Source organism: Phascolarctos cinereus, unplaced genomic scaffold (assembly GCF_003287225.1).
Source record: "Phascolarctos cinereus isolate Bilbo 61053 unplaced genomic scaffold, phaCin_HiC Scaffold_726;HRSCAF=1367, whole genome shotgun sequence".
Lineage (NCBI taxonomy): Eukaryota > Metazoa > Chordata > Mammalia > Diprotodontia > Phascolarctidae > Phascolarctos > Phascolarctos cinereus.
In genome coordinates this window covers 383,704,162-383,718,557 of record NW_027556098.1, presented here as the reverse complement: position 1 = coordinate 383,718,557, position 14,396 = coordinate 383,704,162, and the positions used below count along the sequence as shown (strand labels likewise).

Genomic DNA, 14,396 nt, shown 5'->3' with positions numbered 1-14,396 from the left:
TCAGTAAGTGTCTGAGACCAGGTTTGAACTCATGAAGATGAGTCTTCCTGACTGCAGGGCCACTGCTCTATGCACTATGGTGCTACCTGAGGATGAAAGATGTTGCAAAAAGACAGGAAGAAAAAAAAAGGATGTAGAGGTGTGAACTGGGAAGAGAAGAAAGGCAGAGAAAGCAGGGCCACTGTCTCTAGACTTTCCCTTTCTGACTCAGAGCCAATCAAGGTGGGCTGGGGTGTCAGTGAGGGGCTCACCAGTGTCTGATGTGATTCCTTGAGCTGGCTCATTGAAACTCTGAACAGGTTTCTGTCAGCTGTGTTTATGGACACAGGTCTACTGTGCACACACACACCCACACACACACTCACACACACTCTTCTCTGTCTTTCTCTCACACACACTCTCTTCTCTGTCTCTCTCTCCCACATACACACACACACACTCTTCTCTGTCTCTCTTTCACACATGCACTCTTCTTTGTCTCTCTCTCTCTCTCTCTCTCTCTCTCTCTCTCTCTCTCTCTCTCTCTCTTTCTCTCTCTCTCTCTCTCTCTCTCTCTCTCTCACACACACACACACACACACACACACACACACACACACCCATCACAGTCTGAGCCAACATAGTGCTGGCTAAGCTGATGCCTTGGAAATTCTGGCTCGCTTTCTCTCCCTGGGCCTCAGTTTCTTCATCTGTCAAATGGAGAGGCTGGACTAGACGATTGCAGCTCTAAGTCCTATGTTTCTGAATAAAGCTAAGATTTGACTTAGGGACTCACACCACCTTCTGGGCTTTTCGAGGAGATAAAAGTTGCTTTGAAAATAACATTGAAGGTTTGAAAAATATTCTGTAATGATCATAGGCTCATCACTCTAGACCAGGAAGGGACTTCATAGGAAACCTCATTTTGTAGATGAGGAAACTGAGGCCTGGTAAATGGAATACACCAAGGTCATATAAGACCACCAGAGGTGGGATTTGAGATGAGGTTTTTTGACTTTATAGCCAGTGTTTTCTTCCACTGAACCATGAAAACAGCTCCTCTTCATTCCCAGTCCTCTCCACCAACCTAACTGGGAGGGCTGAGTTGCAGAACTGGATTTCTGTGAGAGAAATAGTAGACTACATACCGTTCTTCTTGTGCTTGGTGCATGGCATTGGCCACACACTGAGGTTCACACAATATTTATTCATTAAGGACTTCTTCAGAGGTGACCTGGGGCTTCTGTGAGCTATGTCAGCAGAGCGTAGGCTCAGGCCTCCTCCCATACCAAGACGACTTTATCGCCATCATGGCAGTGGTGGTCATAGTGATGTATCTCTTAAGGTTTCCAAGGTTCTTTGTATTCATACTAGTTCTTACTGACCCTGTGAGGGAGGCATTTTGAACCCAGTTTTACATCTAATGAAACTGAGGCTCAGAGACTTTAAGAGGCTTGCCCATAGCTAGACAGCTAATAAGTGATTGGGGGTGAGATTTGAACCCAGGTATTGATGGTTCCAAGCCCCAAATTCTTTATTATACCACCCATGAACGGGCTAAATGGCCATGTTTGGAGGCCTAGCCTACATCAGTGCAAAAAGCCTTAAGAGGAAGATAATTTTCTTTGCAGGGTGGGGTGTGTGTGTGTGTATGTGGGAAGGGCCCATAATGACTTTTTTTTTTTTGGTTTTTAGGCAATGGGGTTAAGTGACTTGCCCAGGGTCACACAGCTAGTAAGTGTTATGTGTCTGAGGTTGGATTTGAACTCAGGTCCTCCTGAATCCAGGGCCAGTACTCTATCCACTGCAGCACCTAGCTGCCCCCCCATAATGAATTTCAATGAGTATTTATGCTAAGTAATAGAAAATCATGGCACAGTGGACAGAATGCAGGTTTGAGTCTCGCTCGTAATACAGACTGGCTTTGGGAACCTGGCCAAGTCACTTAACCTCTTAGTGTCCGAAGTAACTCTCTAAGCCCAGGTTACAGCAGGGCTGCAGGTAGGAATCAGTAGAGGGGATTTCCTCACTGGGAGATCAGTAAATCAGTTAAATCACAGGTCTATTCCCCTCCCCCATCCAAAAGAGGGAGGATTACCAAGTTATCATGGAGAGCCAATGTTGTATAAGAGAAAGAACTTTGGGGCTTTGGAAGCAGAGAATTTGGGTTTGAATAAATCCTACCCCAGCAGCCACTTATGACCTGGGTGATCTGGGGGCCCACTCTCTTTTGACCATTGTTTCCCTATTGTAAAACCACAGGATCAGACTAGGTACCTTCTGAGTTCCTTTCCAGCTCCAGGGCACTATAAAGCATCTATGTTGAAAAAAGTTGATTAAAAAAAGAAAGGATTCATGAAATATTAAAGGAAACGGCCTTTTGGTAAACACTAGAGGAAGCTTAAAGTTTAGATTAGGTGTTGTTTCTGACCTCAAATAGCTTCCTGTCTAGAATGGAGATGGGATAAAACAAAAACAGATTTATGTCGTAATCTCACTAATACATAATCAGGGCAGCAGAGAGATATGAAACAAAGTATAATATGAATTCCAAGGCTGGGGGAAATTAGGGAAGGCTGCCTGGAGGAGATGGCATATGATTTGGTCTTTAAAGGTTGGGTAGGGATTCAGGAAGCAATAAGGGAGGAGGAAGGGATTCTGTTTATTGGAAATAAGATTAGATAAGGCATGGAGATGGGTGAGAAGAAGGTGTCCTTCTGGATGTAGAGGAGAGACATTCAGTTTAGCTGAAGCAGAGGGCATTTGGAGTAATAAGAGATAAGGCTGGATGGGTGGTGGTGAGTGGCAGCCTATGGAGAGCCTTGAATGCGGGCAGGGTGCTTTGCACTAGGCTGTGCAACCCTGACACTCTGCAGGCTACCCACTCCTCCTTCCCCTGTTCCCCAGAGAATGCCAGCAGATAGTCTTCCTGCAATGCTACTACTTCAGGGATGGGAATGAACCAGGTGGTCCTTCCACCTGTAGAGTTCAGTGGATTTCACCTAACCCCACTGATCAGCTCTGAAAGCCCTTCCACCTCTGGTCTATGACCCACCCAACTGTTCTTCCTTTCATTCTCTGCTTGAACCCACCTGCCTCCCCCTTCTTAATTTAGGTCTTTGCCCTTGTCTGACCAGCTAACTTCTCCCTTCCTCCCTTTACCTTCCTCAGGAGACCAGCCAGCTCAGGACGTCCCAGGGACTTCTCCTGAGTCTGAGGAGGACCACGGAGAGGATTTTGAGTTTGACGACAGTGATGAAGAGGAAGAGGACTCCAGGACGGGCCCAGAGAAGGATGGAGAACCCCCACTTATCCACTTTGATGCTGCCCCCATCACTGGTGAGATGAATTCAGGAAGCCCATTTATGCTGGGCCTGGGGAGAAAGGGGAAGGTACAGAAAAGGCCCTTTTCTCCCTAACTGGCTTTTTTTTCTGATCCAGACTTGTCCTAGTAGGTCTTAACTCATCTCCTGCTCTTGGAGAGCTGAACTGGGAAAATTCCTTCAGATTCTGGGCTCTGGGAATTCCACATTCCTTGGATTTCTGGGACATCTGGGGCTACTTTGGCACTTTTGAAATGGATGTTTGGGCTGAGTTGGCTCTGTTCCAGAGACAGTTGCGCATAAGGAGGCTTCTCTGGAAGTCCTCCTCCCCCTTGCTCAGGCAGAGGAAGGGGCCTCCTGGAGATCTCTTATCCTGTATTTAGCAGCTCATTCCCCCCGGGGAGACCCGGAGAGGGCGGGTTGGGGGAGACAAAAGATCTCACTGGTATTCAGTAGTCGCTCCCAGGCTGTTGGACTCTGTCACTTGGGAAGTTGATCTGAGGACTGGATTGACAGGAACTTCCTGAAAGCAGAAGGACAACGGCCTCCTTGACAAGCTTGCCCTCCCTGACGCACTGCTGGTTGGCTGCCATCATCTGGAGTTTTGGGCTGGGCTGCTGGGGGGAGAACGGGGGCACCCTGGAAGATGTGGGGGAGTGTAATCATGGCTTACACAACTCCTGGCCTTCTCCTTGGGGGCCATGAGCCCTGGGGGAAAGTCCCTCTTGAGCTGGTGATGGGGGTGGGGTGCAGGTGAAGACCCATGAAAACTTAGCCTCAAACTGGAAACACCGGCTGAGATCTGTGTCCTCATGAGTCTCGCCTTCCCCAGGAAGAGGTTGGGAAATGGGGTGGGGATGTGCTGAGCCAAACCCGGGGCTAGCACAGACGAGACACCTGAGAGCAGGGCCAGCTTGTGGGGGGCGGGGAAGGGGGACACTGTAAGGAGACCATTGCCCTGACTGGCTCCCTTCTGTTTTCCCTAGATCCTGCAGCTGCCCAGCCCCCGACAGAGTAAGTGAACTCCCTTTCCTTTGCTTAGGCGTGTCCTAAAATGGTGTTAAAAGAGAAACCTGGGGCACGGGGGAGGAGGGAGGTGTAGGGAGTGAAGCCTGAGAAATAACCTTCATCAGCAACCTGGGAGATCTCAGTGACTGAGGGAGAAATGAGATGCTCAGATGGAACTCTTTCTCAAAGCATTAGCTGTATTTAAGAAGAATGCTATCATTTCCCCTGCCTTCTTAATTACTGGTGGTGTGACCTTGGGCACACCATTTAACCTCTGTGGTTCTCTGTCTGTAAAATGTGGGTGTTGGAATAGAGGACTCCTAACGGCCCTGCCGGCTGGAAATTTCTGATTCTGATGCCATTCGTTCTGCCCAGAAGACAGAGGACCCTCAATTATTCATTGTGTGACGTTGGGCAAACCCAGTCTCCTCGGGGCTGCTCCTCACTAATTGTATAATGGGGAGAATGATGTGCAGGGATGTAGCGTGACCAACTGTGCTTCACATTCATCCTGAAGGGGATCTTTATTCTCTACTGCTGTCTTGGCTATGAGACCTTGACTGACTGGCTTCCCCTTCTCTGGGCCTCAGTTTCCTCCCTGGGAAGAGGAAGGGATCAGATCAAATGATCTCTAAGATTCCTTCCAGCTCTGACATTCTGTGTTTTTTTTTAATTTATTTTCTATTTTGAAGTACCAGACAACAAATAAGATGAGTACTTTCCTGTATGTTGTAGAAAGAAAAAAGAGGATTGTCTATGAAATTGCAAATTTCTAATTTGAATAGGTTGCTTTTCTTGTAAAATATGTAACAAATTCAGTATGGAACTTTCAAAGCTGTCCTGCCTGTGCGTGGTTCTTTCTGGCCTTCCTTCTGTTTTCTTTTGTGCATTTAAAAAATACCTCCATAGAGCTCCTTCCTTCCTTCCTTCCTTCCTTCCTTCCTTCCTTCCTTCCTTCCTTCCTTCCTTCCTTCCTTCCTTCCTTCCTTCCTTCCTTCCTTCCTTCCTTCCTTCCTTCCTTCCTTCCTCTCTCTTTTTTTTGCTTTTTGGTGAGGCAATCAGTTAGGTTGAGTGACTTGCCCAGGGTCACACAGCTAGTAAGTGTCAAGTGTCTGAGGTGGGATTTGAACTCAGGTCCTCCTGACTTCAAGGCAGGAGCTCTATGTACTGTACCACCTAGCTGCCCCTCTTTCCTTTTCCCTCTGTAGTCCCTCCTCCTCCTCTCTACCCTAGCCTTCCAAAAACTGAAAGAAAAAAAAATTGTAACAAATATACATAGTTAAGCAAAATGAATTCCACTAATAGCCATGTGTGAAAATATATGTTTTATCCTGCATCTCAGTTCCAACATCTCTGTCAGGAGGTGGGTAGCACGCCTTGTCATCGGTCCTCTGTGGTCCTGGTTAGTCATTGCATTGACTTTTCAAAGTCTTCCTGAGATTTTGTTCTTTATAGTGTTCTTATATAAATTATTCTCTGGATCTGGATCATTTCACTCTGTATCTGTTAATACAAGTCTGACATTCTATATTCTAGTCCCTTCCAGCTCTGAAGTTTCTCTTCTGAGATTCCTCCGTGTTCTGACATCCTGTGTTCTAAAGCCCCTCCCAGCTCTGGCATTCAGTGTTCTAAGGCCCCTCCCAGCTCTGACATCCTGTGTTCTTAGGTCACTTCTAGCCCTGACATTCTGTGTTCTTAGGTCACTTCCAGCTCTGACATTCTAAATTCTAATTCATTTCCAAGTTTTGACATTCTGGATTCTAAGGCCTCTTCTGGATCTGATATTCTGCATTGTTAGGTCCTTTCCTTCTCTGACATTCCATTTTCTTTTTTTTAAGGCAATTGGGGTTAAGTGACTTGCCCAGGGTCACACAGCTGGTAAGTGTCAAGTGTTTGGTCTGAGGCTGGATTTGAACTCAGGTGCTCCTGACTTCAGGGCCGGTGCTCTATCCACTGCACCACCTAGCTGCCCCAACATTCCATGTTCTAATTCCCCATCCATCATGAGCTGCCTTCGTTCCTAGAAAGTGCATCCTCTTTCCCCCTGCCCCTTCAGACCCTAAGGTTTCCTCACGGCTCAGCTCAGGCGTCGCCGCTCTTTGGGGAGCCTTTCCTTGGACCTTGCCGATTGGTAATGGGTTCCCCCTTCTCTAGTTATCTTGTATTTATCAGCATGAATATTTTATTCTCCTTTCTGCTAGTTAGAATCTTAGCTTCTGGAGAACACTATCTTCATAACCGGAGCACTTGTGTCTTTCACATCTGAGGTGCTTAACTAATAAATGCTTGTTGAAATAGAAAGGGAGCCCAAAGGGATTTGGAGTCTGGGTTCAAATCCAGCCTCTGACACTTATTACCTATATGACTTCGGGCAAAGTTAATGAGCTTCCCTGGGCTTCTGTTGCCTGGTGTGTAAAATGATGGGGACTGGACTTCATGGCCTTGAAGGCCCCTTCCCGTTCTAGATCTAGGAACTTCTAGACCTAAGTTGGACTGAATGGAAGAATATCCCAATTCAGGCATGCCTCATGGGGGGATGAGTCTGGCTAAGTTGAATCAAGGAGGATAGTTTAGAAGATTCTCTCCTAAACTTTTCAGCAGGAACAGGTGCCCCCTACCTTTACTCTCTGAGGAAATGGGAAGTGTCCCAGCATAGGACATTCAGTCCTTGATAACAGGAAACCTCTAGGATTTGTTGCTGATATTCACTGCTCAGGCTAATGAGGTAATGTGCACGGGAGGTAGAGTTTTAGGGGAAGGAATATGATTCAGCTAGGTGGTACAGTGCATAGCACACTGGGCCTGGAATCAGGAAGAATCTTCCTGGGTTCAAATCTGGCCTCAGACCCTCCCTAGCTGTATGACCCTGGGCAAGTCACTTAACTTGTTTGCCTTAGTTTTCTCATCTGTAAAATGAGCTGGAGAAGGAAATAGCAAAACACTCCAGTATCTTTGACAAGAAAGCCCCAAATGGGGTCATGAAGAGTCAGACATGACTGAAAAATGGAATAAAGTTCTGACAAAATGACTGCTAATTATCTAAAAATGGAAAAAGAAGAGAGACATAAAAAAAAAATCCAACACGTAGTAGCCACATAGGGAACTCTCTTGATATAGAAGAGAGGTTGTTCTACTTGGCTCCAAAGACAGAAAAATTGAGAGCAATAGGAGAATGTTAATTATTAGGAGGCAGATTTCAGATCCACTTAAGGAAAGACTTCCCAACCGTGATAGCTGTCCCTACTGGTGGAGCAGTGAGTTGCCATCTTTAGAGGTCTTCAGCAGAGGCTAGATTTTGTGTTAGAGGGATTTTGTAGATCCGATAAATGCTTTGGTTAGACTAGGTGCCCTTGGAGGTTCCTTGTAGTTTTAGGAGATTCTAAATTCTCTTATAAAGTAGACTGATTCCAACTCTCTCGTCTATGAACTGTTCCCTGCTAATCCCAGCGGTCACTTTGAAAGAATCTGATTTCTTCCTTTTCTTCCCTCTCTATTGAGTCCTTTGTACCCTCATGCCTCTATGACAGGTGAGAGGACTTGGCTTCCCTGCTCCTGTAGAGTGGTCACCACTGCCAGGTCACAGGTCTCTGAGTGTGAGGGATTTGGAAGTTTAGTCGGTGAGGAAGGATTTCCAGGGATAAGGAAGGGAGGAGCCTGGGACGAGGAGTCAAGAGACATTATTTGTGCTTCTAGCTCTGTCATAGGTGAACTCTGGGACCTGTGGACAAGTAATTGAATTGAACAGGGCCTCAATTTCCCTATCTGCAAAGTGGAAACAATAGTGCCCTTCCTTTGCTTATTTCAGTCTATTGCCCCATAGGGCCCTTCCCAGGGTGGGGCTGGGGCCTGAGGGTTTGATGGAGAATGTGGCTAGGCAGGGTTCATGGTGCTGGCTGAACCCACTTCTGTTCTACAGTGGGGAAGGAGGGAGGGAGCAATGATGGGGAGGTCCTTGGGTATGGGGCTGGAGCTGGGTGGACCTGGTGATTAGATGGAAAAGGCCAGAGGCAGAAGGTGGTGTCAGGGACCAAAGATTCACCACAAGAGAGCAGACCAGCCAGAGGGGAAATCCTGGTTTTCAGGCTCCAGAGTTCAACAGGCAGAGCTGACTGGGGGACTGAACCAGACAAGGTACACAGCACCCCTCGACTTTTGCATGAGTGTGTGTGAGCTCTAAGTGTGGCTGACCACCGGATGCCCACTTCTTCCAGCTTGTCCCAGCCCTGTCAGTTCGAGGACTCCTTGTTCCTTCATTGCCTTTCCCTACCTTTCAAGAACTTAGCTGGAGCTCTCCAACCCCTTCCTGCCCCCATGAAACTCAAGGGAGTTCCCAGCTCTGTAGAGAAACCGTATGACAGCCAGGCCTGGTGTGAAACAGCTTGGTGAGGGGTATAGAGGGTTGGACCTGGAGTCAGGAGGGTGGATTCATATCCTACATGAGACACTTATTAACGGTGTGAGCTTGGCTAAGTCACCTGGCTCGCTTAAAACTCAGTTTCTACATCTGTAAAATAGGCATTATATTGCTACTAGTAACAGCTAAATTCTAGGGTTGTAGTGAGGGTAATATATAAAGTGCTTAGCACATTTTGAGGAGCTTAGTACAAGTATCACTCTCTACAGGTAGCCTTTTTACCCCTGATTCCCCTTGGCTGCTAGTGACCCCTCCCCCCCAAAAAGATTACCTTGCATTTATTTGGGTTTTTTTTTGTGTGTGTGTATTTATATACATGCTTCTATGTGTACATGTTGTTTACCAGGTAAGATTCTGGAGGACAGGAACTGGTTTGCTGCACCTAAGATAGTATAGGCAAACAGAAGGTGCTTAATAAATGCTTACTAATAAATGCTTGCTGATTGTTTGATTGAAGTGGCAGTTAAAATTGTGAGGACAAGTGAGATTTTACAGGTGTTAGGAATTCCTTGGATACTGGTTAATTTTTAACAAGATGGCATTGGTATTATTTATTCTAGTTGGCCATCCTGAGAACCTTGGGGTTTCCTAGTTTTTGGTGTTAGGATCAGGCATTTAGAAGGGACCTTGGAGGTTATCTGGTCTAATCCTCTCATTTCACAGATGAGAAAACTGAGGTCAAGAGAGGCCCAGTGACATGCATTCTGGAAGGTTGTATTCTATGCACAGATACACTCTAGCTGGCTGATAGTAGTATGAGCTAATATTTCTGTAGCGCTTTGTGGAGTCCAGAATTCTTTAACATACAATAAAAGAAGCAGACAGAGCTGTAAGCCAATGGCACTTTATTAAAGGTCCATGGCTCCCACTAATGAAATGGACCTCAGATCTTCCTCACAATTTGAGATGCCCCATTCCTCCAGGGCCTTAGTTTTATAGTGCTTGGTAACCCAGACAGTACAGATGAATGAAGCAAACTAAAAATGGAGAATCTCATTGGTTGTTAGACTTTGCTCTTGACCCTCCAGGAGGGTCTACACAAAATACGCAATCCCGTTGGTTGGCAAATGGACTAATGAACAGACCTTGACAGCTTTATCTTGACCTTTCAAGCCAATAAGCTGACCCAGGGGCTGGGCTGATAAACAGATGTCAAAACATGTCTATAGGATAATCATAGCTTTGGGTGAATTAAGTTACTAAGGCTCACATATCCTTGTTGTAAATGAAAAAAGTTCAAGGGTCTAACATTGTATTGAAACCCCACACTTTGGAGTTCTCTCAACCTAGTTCGTAATTGTATATTATTGGAATAAACCATGTTCTTAGGTCAGCTTTGAAAGGGCTTCTTTCTTCTAGATCTGCTTTTCAGATTCTAAGATGTAACACAAACACAATATAAAATAGAACTATAAGAAGAATCATCACATGAAGAACTCATAATTTACCTGAGACCTCAGAGTATTTCAATTGTTACATCATGAGATCTTGAATTGGAAGATGAGTCTGTGTCCCTCTCAATATTATTAAATAGATGTTTCAGACGCTTTTTTACATGAAAATTCTAAATCCAGTTTTGAAAATCGTGTCAAATTTCTCACTAATTCACTCTTATGAGGATATTGTTAATATAATGAAAGGATGTTATGGTCTCTATTATTTGCGGTTCAAATGGCAATTCAAAATGATCCCTCACTATAGTAGCACTCTACTAGCATATATTACTTAATCAAAAATCGACAATAGGGTTTATCTCTTTTATATTTGTGCTTATTAATGGAATTTGCTATGTGAGGAGAAAAGCAAGCATATAGCAGCATTAGTTTAGTTTGATTTCAGGTAGGCATCATAGGCAGCCAATTGTAAGACAGGATGTCACAGCCAGGCTCAGAATTAACCAGGTGGGAAAATGTCTTGTTTGCTAAGATGAAGACAGGTCAAGAGTATACTACCTTCACCTTCACAAGGTCTCTCTCTCTCTTGACTTTCCCAGGGACAGACATCCACCTGTGGCAGTCCTCAGACTGCAGGGGCACGTGGCATTTTCCTTGAATGATAAACTAGTGGCCTTATCAGAGGTCAGACACCTATACCTGAGTTCAAGACTTAGAATAGCAGTAAATTAAATTTCAACCCAATGAATTATTGATTTATAATTACTATTGGCAGTACTTAAGTCTCAATTTTTTTTTACAAGGGTCCATTGATTTTAGTTAGCTCGTGTTAAAAAAATCATGGTGACACTCCCAACTTCCCATTACTGAAGAACAGACCCCACCCCCACCTGAAGGAACTTATATTCTACTTATTGATTCTATCAGAATAGAGCTCTGAGAAGGCAGTAGGAGTTGCGTTGATGAGGAGTCAGGAAGGAAGGAGTTGGGCCCACTCATTGGCCAACCTTGTAGGGTTGGGATGTGATGGTAGGGTTTGGTCAATGGGCCTTTCTGACATTCTTGGAGAAGGAAGTTGGTTGAGTAATGTTTTGTTGGGGTGCTGGTTACCTGTGTCATCAAAGGGCCTTGACCTACCGTAGCTATCTTGGGCACATGAGATTGATGTTGATATAATGGGTGTTAGTGATGACAATGTTGACTCTTATGATCATGGTGAGTAAAGAACCTGGGGTATGTGACCTCATACCCAGGGAGAGGGAAATGATGCTTGGCCACAGCCATTAATAAGGTCTTATTTAGGATCCTAGGTGGCAATGAGAGGAATAATCTTAACTCCTTGTTTCTCTAGTACTTTAAGGTTTCCAGAGTGCTTTTGTTAAAACTGTGGGAGTTAGATAGGATGAGTATTATTATCCTCATTTTACATATGGTGAAACAGAGATGAGTGGTGTGATTTATCATAAGTAGGAGCATAGGATTTAAAAATATTTTTAAAATTTAAATCGTGAGAGACCTTAGAAATCATCTGGTCCAGGAGTTCTTAACCTGTGGTCCATGGAAATTTCAGAGGAAATTTCAGAGGATATATATTTCTATTTTAATTATCCATTAACTGAAACATGGCATTTCCTTAAATTATGAATCTAGCATCCTGAAAAAGTATCCCCAGGTTTCCACCAGACTGTCTCTCCAAAGGTTAAGAACCCTTGATATAGTCCAACTTCATTCTCATTTTATAGATGAGGAAACTGGGACCCAAACAGGTGGGGTGACTTTTCTAGGTTCACACAGCTAGGAAATACCTGAAGTGAAATGGGAACCTGGTTCTCTAGACAGTAGGTTCATTGTCCTTTCCACAGTAATGCACTGCCTGTATCATGTTTGCTTCTCTCTCACCAAACATTTCTTGAGTAAGTTACTGTGTGCAGGCTACAGTGTTGTGGTTTGGGTGTACAAAGTTGTGTGGGACATGGTCCCTACCCTCCATGGCCTCACATACTCTAGCGGGTCTTCCTGCCTCCAGCTCCTCTGTTGACTAATCTGTCTGCCACAACCATCCAAATAATATTCCCAAGATACAGGTCCGACCATTGGGTATTGGAAGAACTACCATACGGAGGAGGGATTATAGTTGTTCTCTTTGGCCCCATGGGACAGAAGCAGGAGCAATGAGTGGAAATTGAAAAGAGGCAAATTGAAGCTTGATGTTAGGAAGAACTTCCTCCCTATGGGAGCTGTCCGAAAGGAGGATGAAGTTGCCTGGGAAAGTAGTGGCTCCCTCCACATTGGAAGTCTTCAGGCAGAGGCTGGGTATGTACTTAGTGGGGCTATTTCAGACAGGCACTCCAATTTGGGTTGGAGTTGGGCTAGATAGTCACTGAGGTCCCTTCCAATTGGAGAGTCTGTGTTTCTGCTTTTGTGACCTGCTTCTTTGTGGCTCCTCATTGCCTTTTAAACTCCTTAGCCTGGCATCGAAGACTCTGAGTAGTCTGGTGTTTGCCTCTCTTACCAGGCTTATGCCATGCCACATCCTTAATGCTCCCTTTGCCAACTCAACTTTTCAACTAAACTGGACCATTAACTCTTTCTCAAACTCAACCCTCCTCCTGCTGCCTCCATGAATTTACTTGAGATGACTTTGGAGGCCCCTTCCAGCTCAGAGATGCTATAGTTCTTTTTTTTTTCTTCTTAAGATTCATTAATTTATTTATTTTTAGTTTTCAATATTCACTTCCACAAGATTTTGAGTTCCAAATTTTCTCCCCATCTCATCCCTCCCCTCACTCTAAGATAGCATACATTCTGAATACCCTTTCCCCTAATCTTCCCTCCATTCTATCTGTCCTCCCTCCTTTTTCTTATCCTCTTCCTCTTCTATTTTCCTGTGGGGTTGCTATAGTTCTAAGTGTGTTGGAATGAACTCAGAGAATCACAGGAGTTCAGAGTGGGAAGGGACCTCAGTAACCTTTTAGTCTAACTGATACATAGAAAGAATCACCCTACCCAACAAGTTGTCACTCAGTCTCTACTTGAACACCTCCCACTTTTCTAGGCAGCCCATTCCACTCTTGGAATGCTATCATTGTCAGGAAAGCTTTTCCTGCTGTTTTACTTCAATTTACCCTTTCTACCATTACCCCTTTGGGCAGCTGGGTGGTGAAGTGGATAGAGTACTGGGCCTGGAGTCAGAAAGACCTGAGTTCAAATCTGGCCGCAGATACTTCCTAGCTGTGTTACCCTGGGTGAGTCACTTAATCCTATTTGCCTCAGTTTCCTCATATGTAAAATGAGCTAGAGAAGGAAATGGCAACCCACTCCAATATCTTTGCCAAGAAAATCCCAAATGGGGCCACGAAGAGTAGGTTACAGCTGAAATAACTCAACAGCAAAAATCATTGCCCTGGAAGGTTTTGCCTTCTACTTCCTGTGATGGTCCTTCAAATACTTGGCAATAGATACCGTTTCCCTCCTGACTCTTTTTTTCTCTATCTAAACATACCCATTCTTTCTTCATCTCTGCTAGTCAGAATAATTATCTTCCTTCAAGGCTTAACATAAAGGCTACCTCCTCCATGAAGCCTTCTTAGATCTCTCCCCCTACCCCTCAGTTTATAATCTTTTCCTTAGTTTTTTTAGACTATATGAATTGTGTCCCCTTAGTAGGATGTAAGCTCCTTGAGGGCAGGGATAATTCAGGTTTTGGCTGTATTTTCCCAGTGCCTAGCAACAGTGCCTGAGAAAGAAGGAGGAGCTTAATTGATGTTTATGAAGAGAAGAGGTAAGCTGTGCTGAGGTCACCAACACCACCAGGCCTACTCATTAGTAAAATGGGGATAATAATAGTGCCTACCTCCCAGGATTGTCTGACAAATGATACATACCGTGATTGGTATAAGAGTTCATCCTTATTGTAATTATCACTAACCAGTGATTACTGAGCATTAGACAGGTCACAGTAATGGCCCAGTCTTTACTCCATCATTTTGAAGAGAAGGTAGCTTCCTCCAAAAAAGGGGACATGGTAACTTGCTGAAGGCTCTACAGATGGTAGAACCAGCCTGGTAAAAAGTAGGAAGACCACATTGGCTGTGGAGTCAGGGGACTTGGGTTCCAATCCTAATGATGACACTTAGAACCACTGTGGCCTTGGCTAGGTGAATCACTAAAACTCCCTGGGCCTCAGTTTCTTTATCTGTAAAAATGAGGGGATGGACTAGATGGCGTTTGAGGCCCCTCCCAGCTCTACACTTGTGATCCCACGTATTGAAGAGCAGC

At 44.8% G+C, this 14,396-nt stretch overlaps 1 protein-coding gene across 1 annotated transcript in view; it reads left to right on the top strand.

Annotated features, from left to right (window-relative positions):
- Positions 1-14,396, top strand: part of ARHGEF10L (Rho guanine nucleotide exchange factor 10 like) — a 219,623-nt gene that overhangs the window by 46,469 nt on the left and 158,758 nt on the right. Inside the window, 2 exon segments of the mRNA XM_020972563.1 lie at positions 3,151-3,318; positions 4,289-4,316. Of these exon segments, the coding sequence (XP_020828222.1) occupies positions 3,151-3,318; positions 4,289-4,316 (196 nt within the window).